Source organism: Polypterus senegalus, chromosome 6, assembly GCF_016835505.1.
Source record: "Polypterus senegalus isolate Bchr_013 chromosome 6, ASM1683550v1, whole genome shotgun sequence".
NCBI lineage: Eukaryota > Metazoa > Chordata > Cladistia > Polypteriformes > Polypteridae > Polypterus > Polypterus senegalus.
In genome coordinates this window covers 13204159-13228552 of record NC_053159.1, presented here as the reverse complement: position 1 = coordinate 13228552, position 24394 = coordinate 13204159, and the positions used below count along the sequence as shown (strand labels likewise).

General features: G+C 41.8%; 1 protein-coding gene across 1 annotated transcript in view; it reads left to right on the top strand.

Moving 5' to 3' along the window:
* Window positions 1-24394, top strand: part of LOC120530489 (inactive dipeptidyl peptidase 10-like) — a 357045-nt gene that overhangs the window by 76271 nt on the left and 256380 nt on the right. Inside the window, exons 4-5 of the mRNA XM_039754919.1 lie at window positions 7953-8047; window positions 14891-14965. Of these exons, the coding sequence (XP_039610853.1) occupies window positions 7953-8047; window positions 14891-14965 (170 nt within the window). The remainder of the gene's footprint in view (window positions 1-7952; window positions 8048-14890; window positions 14966-24394) is intronic.

Here is a 24394-nt window from a genome sequence, read left to right as displayed (position 1 = left end):
CGGGGCCTGTAAGCCCAACATCGTTTTCTAGCCTGTGCAGTAAAATAGAATGGTCAATGGTGTCAAATGCTGCACTTAAGTCCAACAACATAATTACAGTGGAATTACAATACAAAGCAGCAGTAAATCGACACCAAATAAATGACTATGAGGAAGGAGCCAACAGAATCACTGATGGTCGTGGAAAACTACAGAAAGAACTGCATCTCTATTTGGATTATGGGACACGAGTAACGTAACCTTTTATTCATGGATGTTCGTGGTATTGTTTCCTGCTTTCCAGCCCTGTTGGTTCCCCATTAGACACTTTGTTTCGCCTTGTCTCCATGAAAACATGAGATTAAAAATTTATTTTAGCCACGACCATAAACTATGTGTTGTAATGCATTCAAAGAAAATAATTTTTGGGATAGGGTAGTCCCTTAAAAACACCCCTCCAATAGGAAATAAAATGAACAGTTCAAGAAAAAACATGGATATTCTAATCTCATCTGTTGCTTGATTTATAAGACTAAAAAGTCAGCTGTTTGTTTCAGAGTTATCTTTTAAAAGTGGTGGAAAAGCAATGAATATTAAATAAATGAATAGGAATCAATATAAAAGGAAACGGGGACGACCAGTGTATTCATAACCCCCCGACTCCCTAACTAAAACATGCAAAATCCTTTAGGGTCTCGCAACTAAGTGCACTGAAATATGAGATGATTTAATCTCGGCAGCAAAGTGACAACAATCAATTACAACAAAACTGCTCATTTCATGGCACCAGAGGTCATTATGGTGAATTATTATGAATTCTGTTTGTGAAAGCAGTGTAGGTCTTGCAGATCAATAAATCAAATAAGAAGGGATGGCAAAACAACTGGAAATGATTCTAATTATCTCCAAGATTCAGACATGTTTTCATTTCTTTCTTGCCTCGCTCTGCCGCCCGGTTTTTACTCTTGTGCCCTTGCATTTAACATCTTTTTAGATTTCTTTACAGTAGAAGGAAACGGAGGTCTTCTGATTAGCCCAGACAACATTTCAATGTGTTTATGTGAAAATCTCAACTGCTTTATCGAGTACACGACTCCAAAAGATGATTAGCATCAACGGATACACACATTGTAGAAGTGTTACCGTGGGAAGGACTCCATTTCCCAGGAGCCCAAGGGGGATTACCCGCATAGTATGACTGAAATGGAAGTAGGGGCTGCTGGGGTCAAAATAGGCCAACGGGAAGTTGAAAAGGGAGGGCCTGATGGAGTAACATGAGATCGGTGTTTTTGTGTATCCTGTCCAACGTGTCATCTGAAGAGTCAAACTGTGCCCTGGATTGTTTCCTGTTGGGATGAATGGACTGTCTTGTGCCTGCCTGTTATGAGTATAGTGGTGGACTTCAAAAGGAGCGCTCCTGCAAATCTCACCTCTCGCCGTTCAGGACTACCAGTAGGACTGTTTCATTCATTTTCTATGGAAGCTGTTCTTGGGATTGTCACCTTCATGCCAAACCATTTCATCCACTTTTGCTGTATTGGACTGCATAAGGACATTGTCGTGAGTGTTTATTGTTGTGGTTCATTGTTATGTTGCAACTGTATCATCGTAAGGGAAAGGAGAGGTTTGTCTGATTGTTGTTGATTTGTGTTGGGTTTTCATTTAATTCAGTGGTTCTTAAACTGTGGGGCGGGTCCCCCTAGGGAGGTGTGAAGTATCAAAAAGGGGGGCACGAAGATGTGAAAACAAGAATCAAAAATATGAAAAATACATCTATTGAAACCAAAACAAATTAACTTAAACTACATTCTGATACTAGAAAAATAAATATAGAGTTAGATAAATGTCGATAAAAGTTAAGTAGGTATAATAAAATATGCATCTATGATATATCATTAATTAAAAAAGAACAAATTGGTATTAGTGGGTTCCTTTCAAAAAAACCGTAGGGGGGTGCGATTAAAACTGTTATGAAAACTCGGGTCGGAAATACTTAACGGTTGAGAAACGCTGATATAATATATTACTAGGGGACTTCGCTCGCTGCTAGCTTCGCTCGCCATCCCCTTGTGAAGATGGGGGCTGAACGCACCCCAAGGAGACGCGGGCACTCTTTCAAAACCTCCTCTTAAACGGTGATACGATGGGAAAAAAATATAGTTTTTTTTTTTTACCTCCTCTTTGCTCAATCAGCTGCTGGCTTGCTGCTGCTGCATGCCATGTGATGCATCTCGCGCACCACTTCAAACGTTTAAAAGCCTGTGCAGCAGCTGTCCTTTTGTCTCACCGCCTTGTCTCTTTTCTCCTGCAGACATCTTCAAACGCTATGCAATCTCTTTTCTCGGTTCCGTTATTTCACCGAGTAATATTTTCCATTTGTTTGTGCTAATGCGTTCTTTACTTTCATTTTTTTGAGAATTTTCATACTTTCATTATCTCCAACCTGCTCTGCATGTGTATCGCACCAACGTTTTTGAATTCTTTACGACTTTCTACTTTGTCTTTTTCCGGCCCTGGGTGTGGTTAAATCTCTTGGCACTAAGTCTAGTCTCGCGGGATGGGTTGATTATTACTTTCCTTATTTTCTGAATTTGCACATAGATTATTTTTGTTCTTTTTTGCTTTCTTTTTTGCATTCTTTTCTCTCCAAAGCTTTTGTGTCTCTTTTCGACATGCTGCTCTTTCTTCTTTGCTTAGTTGTTGACGTGCCATCTAGAACGTATAAAATTGTTAAGAGCTGGGAGCAAAAAGCATTCCAATAACAGAGGTTAGATGACCGTGGTCTTATTTTAAATTGTTTGTAAGTAGGGCATGACATGCAAAAGTCACCATCTCATGGGTCTTGCTTCCAAAGGTTGTAAAGTCTAGTCTCGCAGGATATCAAAGTGTCTTTACGAGAAGACGTCTTGTCCCAAGAGTTTATTATTATAATAGAGAGATATATACATATATAAGTAGCTAGAAATCCACAAAGGGAGAAAAGGAGTCACGTATCTTATCAGGAAGTGTGTCTGCCAAAAGCATTCCAACAACTGAGAGGTTAGATGACCGTGGTCTTGTTTGAAAATGGCTGTAAGTAGGGAGTGACTTGCAAAAGTCACCATCTCACAGGTCTTGCTTCCAAAAGGTTGTAAGTATGACGTGACTTGACCGTTTCGGGGGACGCGAAAGTGTCTGTCTGTCTCTCTTTAAAAGATCACGTCTCGCCGCAGGAAAAAAAGTCTCGTCTCGTCCCAAGCTTTTTTTTTTTTATAATAGAGAGATGTACTCATTCATTGGCTTTGTGTCTCTGCTTGTGAGTGCATGCAGTGTATTTAATTGGCTCCCTGATGGACTTGCACACCGTCCCCATTTGGATCTTACTCTGTAGCCAATGCTTCTAGGATGGCTGTGGCCTTCCATCACACTGATCATGGCTTTACAATGTTATGCTAGTATGAAGAGGTAAATTACTTGAATTAGGGGTACACTTAAATTGTTATTACAAATATTAACCAGTAAGCCCTTTGGTAATGGTTGATGGATTTAAAGTTAATGTATTTTTGTATAGCGCTCGTTACTGAATACAGGCTCGGGGTGCTTGAGAAGATTTATAACCATAATGCAGGGACAATCCATTGACAAACTCTTCACGATAAATATACAAGAACACTTAGTCAACACGAAATTGCAAATATATCAATTGAAAAAGAAAAAAAAGGCAATGTCTGTGCTTTTGAACCGCAATAATCTGGAAAAATAAATCTTCAAAATGAAATTCTATTCATATTTAAAGAGTACTTGAAGAGTTTACTTGAAAATAATAATTAATATCTCTCTGCTTCGGCAAGAGTCACCTTGAAGGGAAACCAGCTGACAACAGCCCATTGAGCAATTTTGGATTATAGCCTCTTGCGAAAGATTTCACAAATCTCTTTCCCAGCAGCCCTACAGCATGTCCTGGTTAACTGCCTCTGTTTCGATATCCTCCCCGCTGAAAGCAAATCTGTCTCACTGGCTGCTGCTCTGGGTCTTATTGCATCTCTCTGCGAGACGGAGCCGCAATGTTGTTGTGATATGACTCTGCAAGAGCAAGAAATCGAAGAGTGCAGGACTTCTGGAGGAGAAAATGAGACCAAGTGAAATCATTACGGGATATTTCGAGGGGAAAGCTTTAGGGTGTCCCCCATCCCATTGTGCCACTGAGCATGAGCTTGTTTTGTTTAAGGTTAATCTATCTATCTATCTATCTATCTATCTATCTATCTATCTATCTATCTATCTATCTATCTATCTATCTATCTATCTATCTATCTATATATTATATAGTGCCTTTCCTATCTATCCATCTATCTATCTATCTATCTATCTATCTATCTATCTATTATATAGTGCCTTTCCTATCTATCTATCTATCTATCTATCTATCTATGTATTATATAGTGCCTTTCCTATCTATCTATCTATCTATCTATCTATCTATCTATCTATCTATCTATCTATCTATCTATTATATAGTGCCTTTCCTATCTATCTATCTATCTATCTATCTATCTATTATATAGTGCCTTTCCTATCTATCTATCTATCTATCTATCTATCTATCTATCTATCATACGAGAAATGCCACAATGGGCTTTTACAGGCCCTGCCTTTTGACAGCCCCCCAGAAAAAAAACTCCCAAAAAAAACCCTTTTAATGAAAAAGATTGGAAGAAACCTCAGGAAAGGCTGTTCAAAGAGAGACCCCTCTCCAGGTAAGTTGGGCGTGCAGTGGGTGTCAAAAAGAAGGGGGTCAATACAAGACAATACACAGAAGAGAAGACAAGCGATCCTCACTACAATAAAATAATGCAATAGAAATATTGCAAGTGCAGAACAGAATTTAACAGTAGATGATATCCTATCATACGATTTGGATTTGTTCAGAGTCCTGGAGACCTCGGCCATCAAGCTGCCTTCCCCTATTGGTCATTCCAAGCTGAGTCAGCACTGGACCAGCCAATCTGATGAAAGGACCCATCTATCCAACGATTTCTGCGATCCTCCATCACAGATGACTTTACCTTAGGCAGGCAAAACCACTTGGCAGGTGGGCCGTGGCACCAAGTGCCACATTTGAATAACAAGAACAGAAACAAAGTGTGTAAAAAGTGAAGGCGTGTGATTATTTTCTCAGTTCACTGCACCTCAGGGTCAACTAATCCACTTTTTTATGATTTTTATTAATGGTACAGAGTTCAACTTTGCTTTAAAGTTGGACCACTGAACTTTTAGGTTCTCATCAATTTACAGTTCTGCTTGTGTACTTTCTACACAGCACAAAGTGCCATTTGGGCCTTGAATTTGTTTGTGGCCGCAAACCTTTGTGTGCCCTAAAAAGCATTCTGTGACGTGCAGAGCAGGAGCTGAAATGAATAACTGAGCTAAACCCATTTTAACACCATTCTGAGGGGCCAGATGTTTTTAATCCACCTAATATTGAGCATCAGTCACTTCTTCAAAATTAATACAGTAAGTTTTTACAGCTTTTATTGCAATGGCTTTATAAGAAAGTTCATTTCCCCCAAGCACAGTAGCCTTAGACTTTACAAAAAAATAAATAAAAAATCTAACCCTTAATTGACGGCCATTGATCCTGAGGAAAGCATCTTTTCAGGACAGTAAAGGCTGTTAAATAAAACATGCTGTTCTGTCATGAATTTCTACTTTAATGGCAACCTATGGGAAAATAATATGGAAGAACACAAGCACTTCCATACTTCATTTTAAAGAAGACTGTTTCAGGCATAGATTTTAAATATAAAAAGGCCGTACTTCAAGTTTTTGCTTTGTTAGGATGGTGTTATTCTTACATGTCTTTCACCCTTCCATTTCCTAAACCCACTTTGCCCAGTTCGGACTCAAAGATGGCAACCCTGGAAAGGATGCCAGTCCATCTACAGAAGCACTTGCTCACACAGCCACAAGTTAGGGTCAATGATTCATGGATAGATAATACGTTATTTATCCCCAAGAAGAAGTTACAACTTTATAGAAACTTATAAATATTATAACAGTTCATAACTTCCCAAACCCACTCAAGAGCTTTTGGCTTGGATAATAAGAAAGTAGCTGTCATCTGATCAAAGGCTTTTGGTGTAAGTAAGACATGATCAGATCTTCTCTTATTGTTCACGCTTACCTCTCATCCATTGATGTTTTCAAATACCAATGTATAATCTGCTGCTGCACAAGGGCTCTTAACCTACATCAGGTTCTTCTACTTTCGGCTACTCCCATTAGGGATCACCACTGCAGATCAACTTTTTCCATATCTTCATGTCCTCTACATCTTGCTCTGTTAGCATCTTTAATTCTGCCACCTCCAGCTCTGTCTCCTGTGCCACCGTCTCCAGCCCATATTGCACAGCTGGTCTCACTACCGTCCTGTAGACCTTCCCTTTCACTCTTGCTGATACCCGTCTGTCACAATTCACTCCTGACACTCTTCTCCACCTATTCCACCCTGCCTGCACTCTCTTCTTCACTTCTCTTCCACAATCCCCATTACTTTGTACTGTTGATCCTAAGTATTTAAACTCATCCACCTTCGCAAAATCTACTCCCTGCATCCTCACCATTCCACTGATCTCCATGTATTCTGTCTTGGTGGTCCTACTGACCTTCATTCCTCTTCTCTCTAGAGCAGATGTCCACCTCTTCAGGGTCTCCTCAACCTGCTCACTCAGCTCTCATTCACACACTCCTACTGACTCTCATTCCCCTTCTCTCCAGTGTGTACCTCCACCTCTCCATGGTTCATCTCACCCTGCTCCCTACTCTCACTACAGATCACAATGTCATCAGCAAACATCATAGTCCACGGGGATTCCTGTCTAATCTCGTCTGTCAACCAGTCCATCACCATTGCAAATAAGAAAGGGCTCAGAGCCGATCCCTGATGTAATCCCAGCTCCACCCTGAATACATCTACAGACTGATTCAGGTCATTTACGTGAGGTAGAATGCCTAGAGTGAGCCGGGTGGTCTCGTGGCCTCAGAACCCTTGCAGATTTTATTTCTTTCTCCAGCCATCTGGAGTTTATTTATTTATTTTTTTCTGTCCTCCCTGGCCATCGGACATTCCTTTTATTCTATGTTAATTAGTATTGCCTAATTTTATTTTTTAATATATTTTGTCTTTTTTCTATTTCTTCATCCTGTAAAGCACTCTGAACTCCATCATTTATATGAAAATGTGCTATAGAAATAAATGTTGTTGTTGTTGTTGTCAATCCTACCGCAGACCTCATCGCTGTCACACTTCCCTCGTACATCAGGTTATGGTTATTAAAAAAAAGTGCAAATTGTCTTCTGCACACTTGACACATTTATATGTCTAATAGGGTTTTTTTAAGGAGACTTTTCCAGAGTAAACGGAAGTTTGTTGTCTGTCAGACCAGATTATCGTGAGCCCCTCTGATCTTTGCAGTGCCAAAAGATCCACCCCTAGTTTGAGCACCGCCCCTCAAGAGGCACTGGATTGGTTTAGCGATGTGACATTCAGTGAGCCCTCTAATTGTTCCCACCCACTTTTAAGCACATTTCACTCATGGCTGTCTCCAGATGTATATGTTATACGTCTGGCTTCAGAGAGACTGAATCTGAGGGTAAAGTTCCAGGATAGGCTGTGGCCTTCCTACAAGCAGGTTAAAAAGTAAGATGATAAACTGTTTGAGAATGTTATATTATGCTATTCATAACCTGTTGTGTATTTACTGTATATGTCCGTTAATAAGGTACATTTACATTCCTGTTGTTGGTAACTTCCAGTAGAATGAAAGGGGTTGGGATTTTAAAGGAGAAAATGGAATTTCTTGAAAAGAGTTCTCTCCATATAACAGGAAAAAACACAATGAGAACTTGAGATGCTGTTTACAGTTATTAGAAACTTCTCGCCATCTGTGCTTTATTGACTTTATACAATGTATTGTCTTTTTTTTTAAAAACAGATGAAGAACTGGTCTATAGAAGTAAAGAAGGAAATGTGATTAAGCTAAATGTTATGACTAATAAGACGACAACACTTCTGAAAAACTCTACATTTGTAAGTAATTTGGAGTTGGAAAAATTTGACACAGCTGTTATTACTCATGGCACCTTCTGTAGCCTTATCATAATATAGATAGAACTTTATTTGTCCCTGGGGGAAATTTGGCTTTAAACAGAGGCTCTTAGATAGATAGGAAAGGCACTATATGATAGATAGATAGATAGATAGATAGATAGCTGTGAAAGGCACTATATGATAGATAGATAGATACAGTGCATCCGGAAAGTATTCACAGCGCATCACTTTTTCCACATTTTGCTATGTTACAGCCTTATTCCAAAATGGATTAAATTCATTTTTTTCCTCAGAATTCTACACACAACACCCCATAATGAAAACATGAAAAAAGTTTACTTGAGGTTTTTGCAAATTTATTAAAAATAAAAACACTGAGAAATCCCATGTCCATAAGTATTCACAGCCTTTGCTCAGTACTCAATTCCAGCCTCAAGTCTTTCTGAATATGATGCCACAAGCTTGGCACACCTATCCTTGGCCAGTTTCGCCCATTCCTCTTTGCAGCACCTCTCAAGCTCCATCAGGTTGGATGGGAAGCGTCGGTGCACAGCCATTTTAAGATCTCTCCAGAGATATTCAGTCAGATTCAAGTCTGGGCTCTGGCTGGGCCACTCAAGGACATTCACAGAGTTGTCCTGAAGCCACTCCTTTGATATCTTGGCTGTGTGCTTAGGGTCGTTGTCCTGCTGAAAGATGAACCGTCACCCCAGTCTGAGGTCAAGAGCGCTCTGGAGCAGGTTTTCATCCAGGATGTCTCTGTACATTGCTGCAGTCATCTTTCCCTTTATCCTGACTAGTCTCCCAGTTCCTGCCCCCCACAGCATGATGCTGCCACCACTAAGCTTCACTGTAAGGATGGTATTGGCCTGGTGATGAGCGGTGCCTGGTTTCATCCAAACGTGACACCTGGCATTCACACCAAAGAGTTCAATCTTCATCTCATCAGACCAGAGAATTTTGTTTCTCATGGTCTAAGAGTCCTTTAGGTGCCTTTTGGCAAACTCCAGGTGAGCTGCCATGTGCCTTTTACTAAGGAGTGGCTTCCGTCTGGCCACTCTACCATACAGGCCTGATTGGTGGATTGCGGCAGAGATGGTTGTCCTTCTGGAAGGTTCTCCTCTCTCCACTGAGGACCTCTGGAGCTCTGACAGAGTTACCATCAGGTTCTTGGTCACCTCCCTGACTAAGGCCCTTCTCCCCCGATCGCTCAGTTTAGATGGCTGGCCAGCTCTAGGAAGAGTCCTGGTGGTTTTGAACTTCTTCCACTTACGGATAATGGAGGCCACTGTCCTCATTGGGACCTTCAAAGCAGCAGAAATTTTTCTGTAACCTTCCCAGATTTGAGCCTCGAGACAATCCTGTCTTGGAGGTCTACAGACAATTCCTTTGACTTTATGCTTGGTTTGTGCTCTGACATGAACTGTCAACTGTGGGACCTTCTATAGACAGGTATGTGCCTTTCCAAATCATGTCCAGTCAACTGAATTTACCACAGGTGGACTCCAATGAAGCTGCAGAAACATCTCAAGGATGATCAGGGGAAACAGGATGCACCTGAGCTCAATTTGGAGCTTCATGACAAAGGCTGTGAATACTTATGTACATGTGCTTTCTCAATTGTTTTATTTTTAATAAATTTGCAAAAATCTCAAGTAAACTTTTTTCACATTGTCATTATGGGGTGTTGTGTGTAGAATTCTGAGGAAAAAAATGAATTTAATCCATTTTGGAATAAGGCTGAAACATAACAAAATGTGGAAAAAGTGATGCGCTGTGAATACTTTCTGGATGCACTGTATATAGATAGATATGAAAGGCACTATATGATAGGTAGATAGACAAGAAAGGCATTATATAATACATAGACAAGAAAGGCACAATATGATAGACAGATAGATAGACAAGAAAGGCACTATATAATAGATAGGAAATGCACTATATGATAGATAGATAGATATGAATGGCAGTATAAGATGTGAAGTTTTGAAGGCCCCTAAAGTTGAACTGTCTACCATGCTACTTGGCCACTTATTGCACATGTCTGTGGTTCTCTGTGTGAAGAAAAACTTCCTAATGTTTGTGCGAAATTTACCCTTAACAAGTTTCCAACTGTGTCCCCGTGTTCTAGCTGAACTCATTTTCAACTCAGTCTCGATCCATTGGACTGGACTTCTTAATTTTTAACACTTCATCCATCCATCCATCCATTATCTAACCCACTATATCCTAACTACAGGGTTGTGGGGTCTGCTGGAGCCAATCCCAGCCAACACTGGGAGCAAGGCAGGAAACAAACCCCGGGCAGGGCGCCAGCCCACCGCAGTTAAACACTTCACTAATGTCTTAATCTTCTTTTGTTTAAACTGTAAAGGCTCAGCTCTGTTAATCTTTCCTCCTAACTCATCCCCTGTAGACCAGTAATCATCCTGGTCGCTCTTCTCTTGACCTTTTCTAGCACTGTTATGTCCTTTTTGTAGCCTGGAGACCAAAACTGCACCCAGTACTCCAGATGAGGCCTCACCAGTGTGTTAAAAAGCTTGAACAGAACCTCCATGGACTTGTACTCCACACATCAGGGCGCTATATAACCTGACATTCTGTTAGCCTTCTTAATGTCTTCTGAACACTGTCTGGCAGTTGATAGCTTAAAGTCCACTGGGACTCGTAAGTCCTGTAATCTCTCCTCCTAACTCATCCCCTGTAGCCCTGTAATCAGCCTGGTCGCTCTTCTCTGGACCTTTTCTAGTGCTGTTATGTCCTTTTTTGTAGCCTGGAGACCAAAACTGCACACAGGACTTCAAATTAGGCCTCACTAGTGTGTTAAAAAGCTTGAGCAGAACCTCCTGTGACTTGTACTCCACACATCAAGGCGCTATATAACCTGTGAGCCTTCTTAATGGCTTCTGAACACTGTCTGGCAGTTGATAGCTTAGAGTCCACTGGGACTCGTAAGTCCTGTAATCTCTCCTCCTAACTCATCCCCTGTAGCCCCATAATCAGCCTGGTCGCTCTTCTCTGGACCTTTTCTAGTGCTGTTATGTCCTTTTTTGTAGCCTGGAGACCAAAACTGCACACAGTACTCCAGATGAGGCCTCACCAGAGTGTTATGAAGCTTGAGCAGAACCTCCTGTGACTTGTACTCCACACATCAGGGTGCTATATAACCTGTGAGCCTTCTTAATGGCTTCTGAACACTGTCTGGAAGTCGATAGCTTAGAGTCCACTACGACTCCTAAATCCTTCTCACAAGCTGTACTCTCGATTTTCCGACCGCCCATTGTGTATTCAGAAACTCGAGAGTTACACATTGCTGCCATTTTATTCTTTGGGGAGTGATGGCATTTGGTCTAATTTACTGTTATAGAGCTCGCTTTTCTCTCCAATGCCAAATTAGAGTTGATGTGATTTGGAAATATTCAGAAAAAAAACAAAAGAACTAAATTTGCAATGCCTTAATTGACTGGGAATTGTACTGTTTCATTTGTTGATTGTTTCCTGTTACACACATAACAGTTTTCATCTTCAGTCTGTCAAATTTGCCGAGCGTGTTTTCTTAAAATATTATCCTTAATTCCCTTTTTTCCCCATCACTCCTCATGCTGCTTTATTATCAAGCTTTTTTTGCAGCCCCAGGAATATTAAAATTTTCACTGCTTCTTGCAGCAGCTTTGATGATTATATCCCTATGTGGCAGAAAAGAAAATGTCTATTACCAGTGAGGAGTAAATGTATTTCTTTTGCAGCCCGCACAGATTCGATTTCCCTCCTAGTTTATCTGAGTCAAACACACCGCGGCCGCCTCCTCTTTACTCGTCCGGTGGACAAATGCCATTTCCAGGCTGCTCACACTTACGTGGCTTAACACGTCGCAATTACAGCTAGGAATCCCGAGTCCTATTGCTCATGCTGAAAATCTTTTTTCTTTGGTATACAATTTGCCATCTGACAAAGCTGCTAACAAGCTCCCTGAATGTCGAGAAGGCCGCGTCATTTGTATTCCGCAGCAAAGCAGTTACAAAGGGGGAAGGTTCCTGATTCATATAAATGGTGGTTTCGTTTTGGCTTTATTTACTTCACAAAGTACCCCAGCATCCAGGGCCGTCTTAACAGCTATATAGACCCCCGGGCAAAGCAGTGCCCCTACCTACACAACCATTCAGCAAATCACAAGTCATACATAGATTAGCATGGGGCTCCTATGCTCATGCAACTGCCCAGCGTGCCCATGCATTAAGACAGCCCTGCCTGCATCTACCCATCTACCAGGATGGGTCCTGTAAGTGGGCATACAGCAAGTTTTGACCAAGAGGTTCTCCTCTAATTCTCTGTCCATTTTAGTCTGTGTGCTGTTGACTGGTCACTTGGGTAGTCACTAGGACTCATATCTGTGTGGCCAAAACTGCAGGTCACTTATCTCCTTCATGCTCTGCCAGTCAGTCATTATCCATCCAACCATCCATTATCCAACCTGTTATATCCTAACTACAAGGTCACAGCTGGAGCCAATCCCAGCCAGCACAGGGTGCAAGGCAGGAAACAAACCCCGGGCATCGCACCAGCCCCTGCAGTACTTCAAGGTCTTTCATATTTTATATTTACATCATGGGAATTTTCTTGTCCCTGGACACCTTTTCCATTATATGGCATTTACATTTATTTGCTAACCAGACTCTTTTATCCCAAGCAACCTACAAAGGTAATCAAGTAAACATCAGTTTGGGACAAGGGTACAAAACTGACCATTTGCAAGTGAAGAGACCAGAACAAAATGCAAGTTTCACTTTGTCAAACTTGGGTCACAAAGTTGCAAAGGAGACTTGAAAAGGGGTCAGGTTTCCAAGGTACAAAATCCTTATTGTTGAACCGGCAGGTACAAACACGTGACCGTATTCAGAAGGGGGTTTGTCAACAGCAGAAAAGCACACAGCTGTGAAATGTGGCAGACCAGCTCCCCTTGCCAGGTCAAAAGGACACGAAGTCCTCCTCATCAAGCGGGTTCTGCAGCTCGGAGGTAGCGAGGGAGAGAGGACAGGGAGGGACTTGGTCTTTTAAATGTTCTAATACTCGTGTAAAAACTATGTCACACGGTAAGCCTGCAGCTGATCCCACAAAGGGGATGGGTAAGGGTGTGTTTGTTTCTCATTGAAATGCTGTGTAAGAGGGTGTTGTTGAAGGGCACCTGTGTTTCTTTGTGATAGGGTTAGTGTTTAACAGAGAGACAGCACACAGTTTCAGAGCATAACATCATGCAGCTGGCAGCACTATGCAGGAGGAAAAAAACAGAGCTAGAGAACTACTGAAGCGTACAAGAGTGACAGTCACCACCGTTATGGGCAACTAACCAGGGGTGACACTGATCACACCTTCGTTAGTTAAAATAACCTTTCAGAAGAGCTGAATTTCTGCCTGGGGATAAATAAAGTTTGTTCATTTATTTGTCCTTTTCACATCTATCTGATCTATCTATTAAATTATGTATAGTGCCTTTTTTGCCTATCTATCTATCTATCTATCTATCTATCTATCTATCTATCTATCTATCTATCTATCTATCTATCTATCTATCTATTTTGCCAATTATACTAAAATTAATATCTATCGATCTATCTATCCTGCCAACTATACTAAAATTAATATCTATCGATCTATCTATCCTGCCCACTATACTGAATTTAATATCTATAGATCTATCAATCTATCTATCCTCCCAACTATACTAAAATTAATATGTATCGATCTATAGAACTATCTGTCCTGCCAACTATACTAAAATTAATATCTATCGATCTATAGAACTATCTGTCCTGCCAACTATACTAAAATTAATATCTATCGATCTATCTATCCTGCCAACTATACTAAAATTAATATGTATCGATCTATCTATCCTGCCAACTATACTAAAATTAATATCTATTGATCTATAGAACTATCTATCCTGCCAACTATACTAAAATTAATATCTACCGATCTATAGAACTATCTATCCTGCCAACTATACCAAAATTAATTGTATTGATCTATAGAACTATCTATCCTGCCAACTATACTAAAATTAATATTGATTTATCTAATACAAATTCCCCTAAAATTAATATTGATTTATCTAATACAAATTCCTCAAGCAAACCAGTCTTCAAACACTTCTTACAATATCGAGGGAGTCAGAATTTTAAATGGAGGCAGGCAGCTCGTTCCACATGAAAACTGCCTGGATTGAGATTTGATGCCTCACGAAGGCAGCCCTAATCCACTTGACTTGACATGACATATTCACCATACATGTCCATGGTAGTCTTTGCTGCTTCCTGTGTCTCCTTGACTTCTGTAATTTCTGAGCTGGCTATATTAATCTTTATTGTTTTTGAAAATTATCTGTGATGCATTCTCACTAGGGGTGGCACAGTGACAGCACTGCTACCTTGCAGTATGGAGAACAGGGTTCACTTCTCGGGTCCTCCCTGCATAGACTTTTGCATGTTCTCCCCGTGTCAGCATGGGTTTCCTCCCATTGTCCATAGACATGTGAGTTAGGTGAACTGGAGACACTAAGTTGGCCCGTGGATGTGTGTGTTCACCCTGTCATGTCCAGGGTTTGTTCCTGCCTTGCACCCTATGCTAGCTAGGACAGGCTCTAGAAAACCTGTGACCCTATTCAGGACTAAGTGGGTTAGAAAATGACTTGACGTGATTTTGACTTTGAATGGCACAATCAGCTGCAACTGATATTTTACAACATCTGAAAAATACATTGTGATGTGTCCACTTACTCTTGCTGAGCAATCCGAATGAGTTTCTGTTTTTGTGTTTTCTTTTCAGGTCACATTTAATGCTACAAAGTATTCCATCTCGCCAGATCTCAACTATGCTCTGTTTGGCTATGATGTTAAGCAGGTACAGTATGCTTGTTCTCTTGTATTAAAATATGCATGCAGAAAGTCTGTGGGGTACATTTAGGGACACATTGTGCTCTTCTAGTGATTAGTATAATGAATAACAGGTAAAAGCCCAAATTAAAATTATTACAGGCTTAACACATTGATGGCTGGACCACTTATTACCAGGATGCTGCATCTCTGTATATATATATATATATATATATATATATATATATATATATATATATATATATATATATATATATATATATATATATATATATATAAAATTAAACGTCTGTTTGTCTGATATTATGTCTTTCATGAGAGAACTACTTAATGGATTTAGATTATTTTTTTTTTTGTAATTTGCTTGAACATTCTGGTTGATTCTGCGCTAAGTATCAGAGTTCGATTGTAGCACTGATTTATTAGCGCGAATCCGAGAGAGAGGCAGCGGGCCGAGGGGAGGGGGAAGCAGGACCTCAGGAGTGGGGAGCCAGGCAGGGCTCTGCTCACTCACGTGCCAGTCTCCGTTTGAGTCGCTCCATCTCTCGCCACATGTTGGAGTGCACCTTGCCTCCGCTTAGCTAGCGATACCTGTTTGTTCAGCATACATTGTCATCTAGAGATTGTTAAGGAGTAATGATTGACATTTTTGACAGAGAGATCAGAGCTACTGTACGTGTGTTTTATAAGGTAGCTGCTCATTGGCAGAGATATCATGGCCACATGCTTTTATAGACATACGGGGGACGCTCTCCCATCAGAGCTGAACACGATCAGATGCAGCGCCAACGTTTGACATTCGAGCTTAGCTACCTTCCGCTTGGCCAGAATGACATTTTTCAAGTTTTTGCATTGATTTTTTAAAGTTTGTCCTGTTTCACTACTACATGGGCGGAGCCGCAGATAACGGCTAGTATATGATAATGAACTGTATCAAAACAAAAACAAAATGTAAAGAAATGTAAAAGAAAGCAACAGTTCTATTATCAACAGTAACTGCTAATTACTTCATTTTCACCAGCTATGTGACTTGAAGTCTCCATTTGAATGACAATCCCAGAGGCATGGCACCACACAGAGTGCAGGCTTAGAAGCACATGTGCTGTAAATGTAACGCGTTTCTTTGCTCTGTCCACGCTTGTCACACACAATGCATTGGTGGCACAGTGGCTGGCAGAATGTCCAAGTACTGCCGTCCTGAGAGTTGTAACAACCTTGTGATGAAGAATTGCCTTCAGGGCAACTTATCAGTACCAGTGCCTACAGGATTCACATCACCCAATTAATTGTCAATGTCATCAAAATATTCATCTTGCAACAAATCGAGTTGTTTCAAAACATCAGCTGCTTTACATTTTTTCCATGATGACATAACTACAGACTGTCTGTTTACAGCACTATTTTCTGCAAGCTGTTGGCACCAAAAAATAATTCTATGTCTATCCACTAGATGGCAGCACTGTGGTAGGCAACTGAGATGTGGCAGTAAAGCTTGCAGCAAGATATCCGCGTTGACAGCGGCTGCAAACTGCATTACGAATTCTCCCGAATGTCACGTCTTGACACTCAATGAAATACAATATAACGCGTTATCCATCATAACCGTAGACTTGTGCTCTGACAATGGTGAGCGCTCTTTGCTGTTTAAATCACTGACCCCACTTGAGTGGTGTCTTCACATGATGTTCAGTTAGCCATCTATTTGCTTCTACTGTGGTATCTGGCCGGTTTGTCATCCCGGACAATACCCCTAGGCCACCAGATGGAGCCCTCCCTGCAGTATGGAGGTGCCCCGAAGACCAGCAGGGAGTCATGGACTTGTAGTTTTATCCTCAGCCCTGCTGGATACCACAGGGGCCGCAAGAGGGAGCTGCAGGGAGGACCGAAGATTCCTTTGTGCCCGATAACCCGGAAGAGCGACGTGCTTCCGGGGTGAGAAGAAAAGGACTTGCACCTGACCCGGAAGTGATTGAGAGTCACATGGACTGGGGATTGGAACACTTCTGGGTCAGGATATATAAAAGGACTATGAGAGCTCCCAGACGGTGAGCTGAGCTGGGTGGAAGGGTGGCAACGCGTCTGGGAGTGGGAGGATTGGTTTATTGTGTTTGATAATTGTTATTGTATGAGTATAGTGGAGGAGAGGGTGCTTTGTGCACTGTGGCGATTGAATGAAGTCACTTATTGGACTTTTACCTGGTGTCTGGAGTCGTGGACAGGGGTTCAAGGGAGCGATAGCGCCTCCTATATGTCACACTACCCATATTTAAGAAGAGTTCATTTGTGGTTGTTTCTCAGTGTTTGTGTCTGACTCTGCAAGACCAGATACTCAAGTTCCTTAAATTTGGCCCACAATGCGCGTGTGGTGTCACCCATTCTGAATTTTAACCTCACTCAGCTTTGGTTCCTGTCTTGAATCCATTGCTGCTAGGATGGGCTCCAGCCCCTAATATCCTGACATAACATGAACAGAGAAGGTGCTTATTGTTACGATTCAGTGCACTCAGAAGTGGTGAAGGTGTGGGGCTTCCATATTAGAGCCAAAAACAGAATACTATCTACCTAGCCTGCCCAGAAAAGCCTCACTTCCCTGCAGACTACTGTACTGGGCAGCACACATGGAATGGCATCCTGAATAAGGATCCTTACCTGGCCAGTAGGCCAGCACAATGGGAAGACTGGGAGAGATTGAACACTGATAAATATTTTCTCCCCCAATATGCTATGTGGCAACTTTCTTGGGTTAGGCTCCCCACTCAGAAGCCTGCAGTGCATGCTGGGACCTGTAGTCCCAAGACTACAGGTTCACAATCACAATCCCACCCTCACCATCCCTACATTTTGGGATTTCTGATTGACCCAGAAGTACTTCCAATGGGCTATGCCCTAGAACCAGAAGTACTCCTGGGTCCAAGATAAGAGACCACCTGACACACATCCATGGGAGTCAGAGTTGGGTGTGGAGGACGGACAAAGTTCAAATGGTAGGTGCGGAGAAGAAAAGGGAGAGAAAAATGATATTGTATTTGGCAACTTCTTTGTGCAAGGTATTTGGTGACAAATGTTTCCATCGTATTGGGACTGTGAGAGTGTGTCTGGAGTTTGGGGTGCTGCAATGCCCCCTGGTGGTCACACTACTTAAAAGCTGGCTTTGGCTTACAGCTGGGCAAGTGGAGCTTTGGATTCAAAACATTTAAACACTCTTTTATATGTCAAAGCATCTCTCAAGGTAAAGGGAATAACAAAAACATTGAAATTCCTTTAGCTTTAGCATGGAATAGTCCTCCAAGAATCTTTATAAATAAAGTATTTATTAAGAAAAAAGTAGCACAAGGCACAGATCCAATCCTAAATTCATTAATCGTAATCCAGAAATGAGCAAAACTAATAAATCCAAAAATAATAAATCACCTTACAAACCAGAAATCCAAACAGACAAACAAACAACGACACTCCCTTACTCTCATTCAATGAACCACAAGAGACTCGTCTTCCCAGCTTGAATTGAAAGACCGGGGGCGGATCTTTGTGGTCAGGTTTTGGTGACCCCGCCTCTTGGGTGTGTCTAGTTAAAAAAAACCAAGAGGCATAGGAGAGAGATCAAGAAATAAAAAGGGCATAAAATGCAGAAAGCAACAAGTAATTAAATTAAAAATCAGTATTAACATAAATGATAATAGTCAAAAAAAAAAAACAAGACATAAAAGAGGAATTTAAACATAAGCCAGGGGAAGAACCCTTGCAAAAATATAACACATACTGTATACTGTATGTATGTTATGGCTGAAGGTGGTGGGTTCCATTCTCAGACTGGAGTTTATATGTTCTCCTTAAGTCTGTGGGTATTTCCTCCATAATTCCGCAGACATCATGTTCTAAATCAATTGATAATAGTAAATTTAGCCAGTGTGTGTTCTAGGAGTTGTAGAAAGGGTGATAGGCCTCCAAAATGACCCACAAACCAAAATGAATTGTGCAAGGGCCAACATAATAGACCCAGCCAAGTTACTGCGTAGCTGGCATGTACAAAGAATTTTGTTTTCCTTTTGTACCAACTATGAAGTAACTCCAATAGATTTTGTTTTAGAGAAAATACATTGAGTTATGAGTTCTGCTCAATAACCTAATGCATTTAATTAGTATATAAACATACATTGGCATCAGGAACTTATTTTCACTATGGCGGTCAACATAAATACTGCTGGGACCAGGAGCTTAGCTGCCTAATTAGGTGGCTCTACGTGCAATAGGCAGGGCAGACAACACTGAGACACAGAAAACAAATAATTTACAAACACCACCACATAAAATAGATAAGATACATACAAAAACAAAAACAGTGTTAATAACTGAATCCATCCATCCATCCATTATCCAACCTGCTATATCCTAATTACAGGGTCACGGGGGCCTGCTGGAGCCAATCCCAGCCAACACAGGGTGCAAGGCCGGAAACAAACCCGGGAAGGGCGCTAGCCCACCGCAGAGATAGACAGATAGATAGATAGACATGAAGGACACTATATGATTGATAGATAGATACTTTTTTACTTTGAATTTTAACTAAAACTTTTAAAAATGAAGATACATTTTCTGTGGAATCATTTCAGCGTGTTGTTAAATCCAAAAGAGAGAGAGAGAAGGCCAGAAGGAGTTGCATTGCGTCTTTGTGGACCTGGAGAAAGAATATGACAGGGTGACTCGAGAGGAGCTGTGGTATTGTATGAGGAAGTCGGGAGTGGCAGAAACGTATGTTTCAGAAATGAAGTGTGACAGCGGTGAGGTCTGCGGTAGGAGTGACGGAGGTGGAATAACATCAGGGATCGGCTCTGAGCCTTTTTCTATTTGCAATGGTGATGGACAGGTTGACAGATGACATTAGACAGGAGTCCCCGTGGACTATGAGGTTTGCTGATGACATTGTGATCTGCAGTGAGAGTAGGGAGCAGGTTGAGGAGACCCTGGAGAGGTGGAGATATGAGAGGAGAGGAATGAAGGTCAGTAGGACCACCAAGACAGAATACATGTGTGTAAATGAGAGGGGGGTCAGTGAAATGGTGAGGATGCAAGGAATTGAGTTGGTGAAGGTGGATGAGTTTAAATACTTGGGATCAACAGTACAGAGTAATGGGAAGATGAGGTGAAGAAGAGAGTGCAGGCAGGGTGGAGTGGGTGGAGAAAAGTGTCAGGAGTGCTTTGTGACAGACGGGTATCAGCAAGAGTGAAAGGGAAGGTCTACAGGACGGTAGTGAGACCAGCTATGTTATATGGGCTGGAGACGGTGGCACAGGAGACAGAGCTGGAGGTGGCAGAGTTAAAGATGCTAAGATTTGCATTGGGTGTGACAAGATTGGACAGGATTAGAAATCATGACATTTGAGGGTCAGCTCAGGTTGGACGGTTGGGAGACAAAGTCAGAGAGGCGAGATTGCTTTGGTTTGGACATATGCAGAGGAGAGATGCTGGGTATATTAGTAGAAGGATGTTAAGGATAGAACTGCTAGGTAAGAGGAGAATAGTAGGACCTAAGAGAAGGTTTATGGATGTGGTGAGAGAGGACATGCAGGTGATGAGTGTGACAGAACAAGATGACGAGGACAGAAAGATATGGAAGAAGATGATCCGCTATGGCAACCACTAATGGCTGCAGCCGAAAGAAGAAGAGGCTTTTGTTGAATGCCATTTTTAAGCTAGAGCTGCAGAACTTTGAAAACCACAGCTACAGCATTCAAATAAGGCTTATATGAAAACACTAAATGAAAAATTGCTTATCAACACACAAACCATTCATAATTTCTAAATTAGGCTAAAATAGAAGGCTCCTTATGATACTAAATGAAGAGCCAGTTGGGAGCCGAGACAAAAGATCCAAATCTTTGAAAAGAGCCAAACCTCCCATCACTAGCATGCAGTATTATTTGTATGAACTGAAGACCGTGAATTAGAGTAATTTAATGCACATACTTCTATTGGACCTACAGTATACGCAGTGTTTCAAAAGACGCTCCTCTAGCATTTCACGCTAAACGTATTCACTTATCAGTTGAAATCCAATTTTTTTTTCCATCATAATGATTACAGAAATGGAAAGAATAATAAAATGCTAAAAGTCACCTCGGTTGGAATCTATACAATCAGTATGTCGATTTTCATCACAGGCCTTAGATTGGATATCATTAGATTAGCCACAGAAGTGCGGCATGTAACCGCGCTTGACTATCAGAGACTCAAACATGCTGTGGCTGGGTGCTTATCAGAATGTACTTCTTCAAGAGTGGAGCAAACTGACAAGCTGTTAGATATAAATAGAGAATTAAAAAAATAGTCTTTCTCTGAAGGATGTTATCAGTGTGTGAGCCAAACTGCCTTCATACATACACTCGTTCATAAAATTGGAAAACAACTTTGCCAAACTTGGCAATTTCCACAAAGTGATATCTTAACATGTAAAGAAAGCACTCATGTCATGTTTATTGCACTCATGTCTTACAATCGCAAATCCTCTCAAAAGAAATGCAGCCTAACAGGACATAACTTTACCACTTAAGCCACTTCAGGGTGATGGGGGCAGAGTGTTATGGTTTGGGATCTTTAAATATTTTTATATGTTGATCTCAAACATCTTGAATGATCTAACACTCAGTTTGACATTTTTTTTGGTTCTGAGCTCAGTTCTGATATTTGTTTTTCATTTTATCTGTGTACTTAGATAGATAGATATGAAAGGCACTATATAATAGATAGATAGATATGAAAGGCACTATATAATAGATAGATAAATAGAAATGAAAGGCACTATATAATAGATAGATAGATAGATAGATAGATTTTAGAATAGATTTTAGAAATTCACATACTCCAAGAGCAGCATACTGATAAAGAACAATATTAAATTAAAGAGTGATAAAAATGCAGGTATAACAGATAGATAGATAGATAGATAGATAGATAGATAGATAGATAGATAGATAGATAGATAGATAGATACTTTATTAATCCCAAGGGTAAATTCACCTACTCCAGCAGCAGCATACTGATAAAAAACAATATTAAATTAAAGAGTGATAACAATGCAGGTATAACAGACAATAACTTTGTATAATGTTAACCCTAACCCCCCTGGGTGGAATTGAAGAGTCGCATAGCGTGGGGTCTCCTCAGTCTGTCAGTGGAGCAGGACGGTGACAGCAGTCTGTCACTGAGGCTGCTCCTCCGTCTGGAGATGATCCTGTTCAGTGGATGCCGCGGATTCTCCATGATTGACAGGAGTCTGCTCAGTGCCCGTCACTCTGCCATGGATGTCAAACTGTCCAGCTCCGTGCCTACAATAGAGCCTGCCTTCCTCACCAGTTTGTCCAGGCGTGAGGCGTCCCTCTTCTTTATGCTGCCTCCCCAGCACACCACCGCATAGAAGAGGGCACTCGCCACAACCGTCTGATAGAACATCTGCAGCATCTTATTGCAGATGTTGAAGGACGCCAGTCTTCTAAGGAAGTATAATATATATTTTAATGGTTGTTTAATTTTTTCTGTAGTTAGCAGGGCAAATTTGTGTTCTTAGCAATGGTTGCAGCTTTAGACACCGGTCGTCGAGACAATGTTCTGTGTTTCTAGGGGCGTGTCGTCAGAGGTCATGACCTGAGAGTGACTGACGCGACTGGTTAAAAGGTTGGCTGATCGTTCACTTCCTCATCTGAACTCTGGATACAGTCAGTCAGTCAGTCATTATCCAAACCGCTATATCCTAACACAGGGTCACGGGGGTCTGCTGCAGCCAATCCCTGCCAGCATAGGGTGCAAGGCAGGAACAAACCCCAGGCACACCACAGGGCACACACTAGGGACAATTTAGGATCACCAGTGCACCTAACCTGCACCTAACTGTGGGAGGAAACAGGAGCACCCAGAGGAAACCCACGCAGACATGTGGAGAACATGCAAACTCCACGCAGGGAGGACCCAGGAAGTGAACCTTACTTCGAGGCAGCAGTGTTACCAGTTCACCATCGTGCCGCCTCTACTGTAGATACAAATTTCCCCAAATGCCCTTTAGCTGAAAATGTATTTTGTTTTTTTCAGGACTACTGTAGGACTACTTTTCACTTTCAGTGTTTTCTGGTCTTGTAACATTTTGTTTCATTCAAATCTGTTATGGGGTTATGGTTGTGGCCATTTTCATAATTTTCATCTATAAGTGGGATCGGTAGTTGGTATTGCATCATTGTAATCTTTTCAAAAGGAAAGAATCAACACAAGTTAGAGGTCCAGCTTAGGTGGATTGGCGATTCTAAATTGGCCCTAGTGTGCGCTTGGTGTGTGTGTGTGTCCTGCGGTGGGTTGGCACCCTGCCCGGGATTGTTTCCTGCCTTGTGCCCTGTGCTGGCTGGGATTGGCTCCAGCAGACCCCCGTGACCCTGTGTTCGGATTCAGCGGTCCTCCCGGCAGCTCTCCGGGTGTCCCCTGTCGTCTTCCCCGGACTCCCGGGATATTCAGGCACTGGGGCACCGGCTGGCGGTGGCCACGGGTCCCTACAGGGCTGGGCTTCCAAACCCTTTACCCGAGGCCCCCAACATAACCAGGCTGGAGCCCGGCCGGGGACCACAACATATACATATATACATATAAACATATCAACATATACACATATCTATATATATATATATATATATATATATATATATATATATATATATATATACACATATACACATCTACACATATCAACATATATACACACATACATACATACATACACACACATATATACATATATACATACATCCATACATACATACCTACAGATAAATATACATATATACACACACATATATATATATATATATATATATATATATATACACAGACACATATATATACAGATCTACATATTGTGGAGCCTGGCCGTGACGCCCAGGAGGACCGGAGGAGGGCTTGTGCCTCCTCCAGACCGCGAGGGGGCGTCAGCCCTGGTTATGTTGTGGGCCTCGGGTGAAGGGCTTGGAAGCCCAGCCCTGTAGGGACCCGTGGCCACCGCCAGCCGGCGCCCCAGTGCCTGAATATCCCGGCCACACCAGGAAGTGCTGGGGGGAAGACGACAGGGGACACCCGGACAGCTTCCGGGTGCGCAGCCGGCACTTCCGCCACACTGGGGCGTGGCTACGGAGGAATGCCGGGAAGCAGCTGGAGCTCATCCGGGTTCCTATTTAAGGGGCCGCCTCCCTCCAGTCATCGGCGGAAGTCGGGTAGAAGAGAGACGGAGCTGGAGAGAGGAATGGAGGAGGCCAGGAGAGAGAGGCATTGCGACTGTGAGGCTTGGACTTTGGGGGAACGGTGCAAGAGGCACTGGGGTGTGCACGTGACTGATTGTACATATTGTATATAATAAACGGTGTATGGTGGAGCCAACGATGTCCGTCTGTCTGTGTCCGGGTTCAAG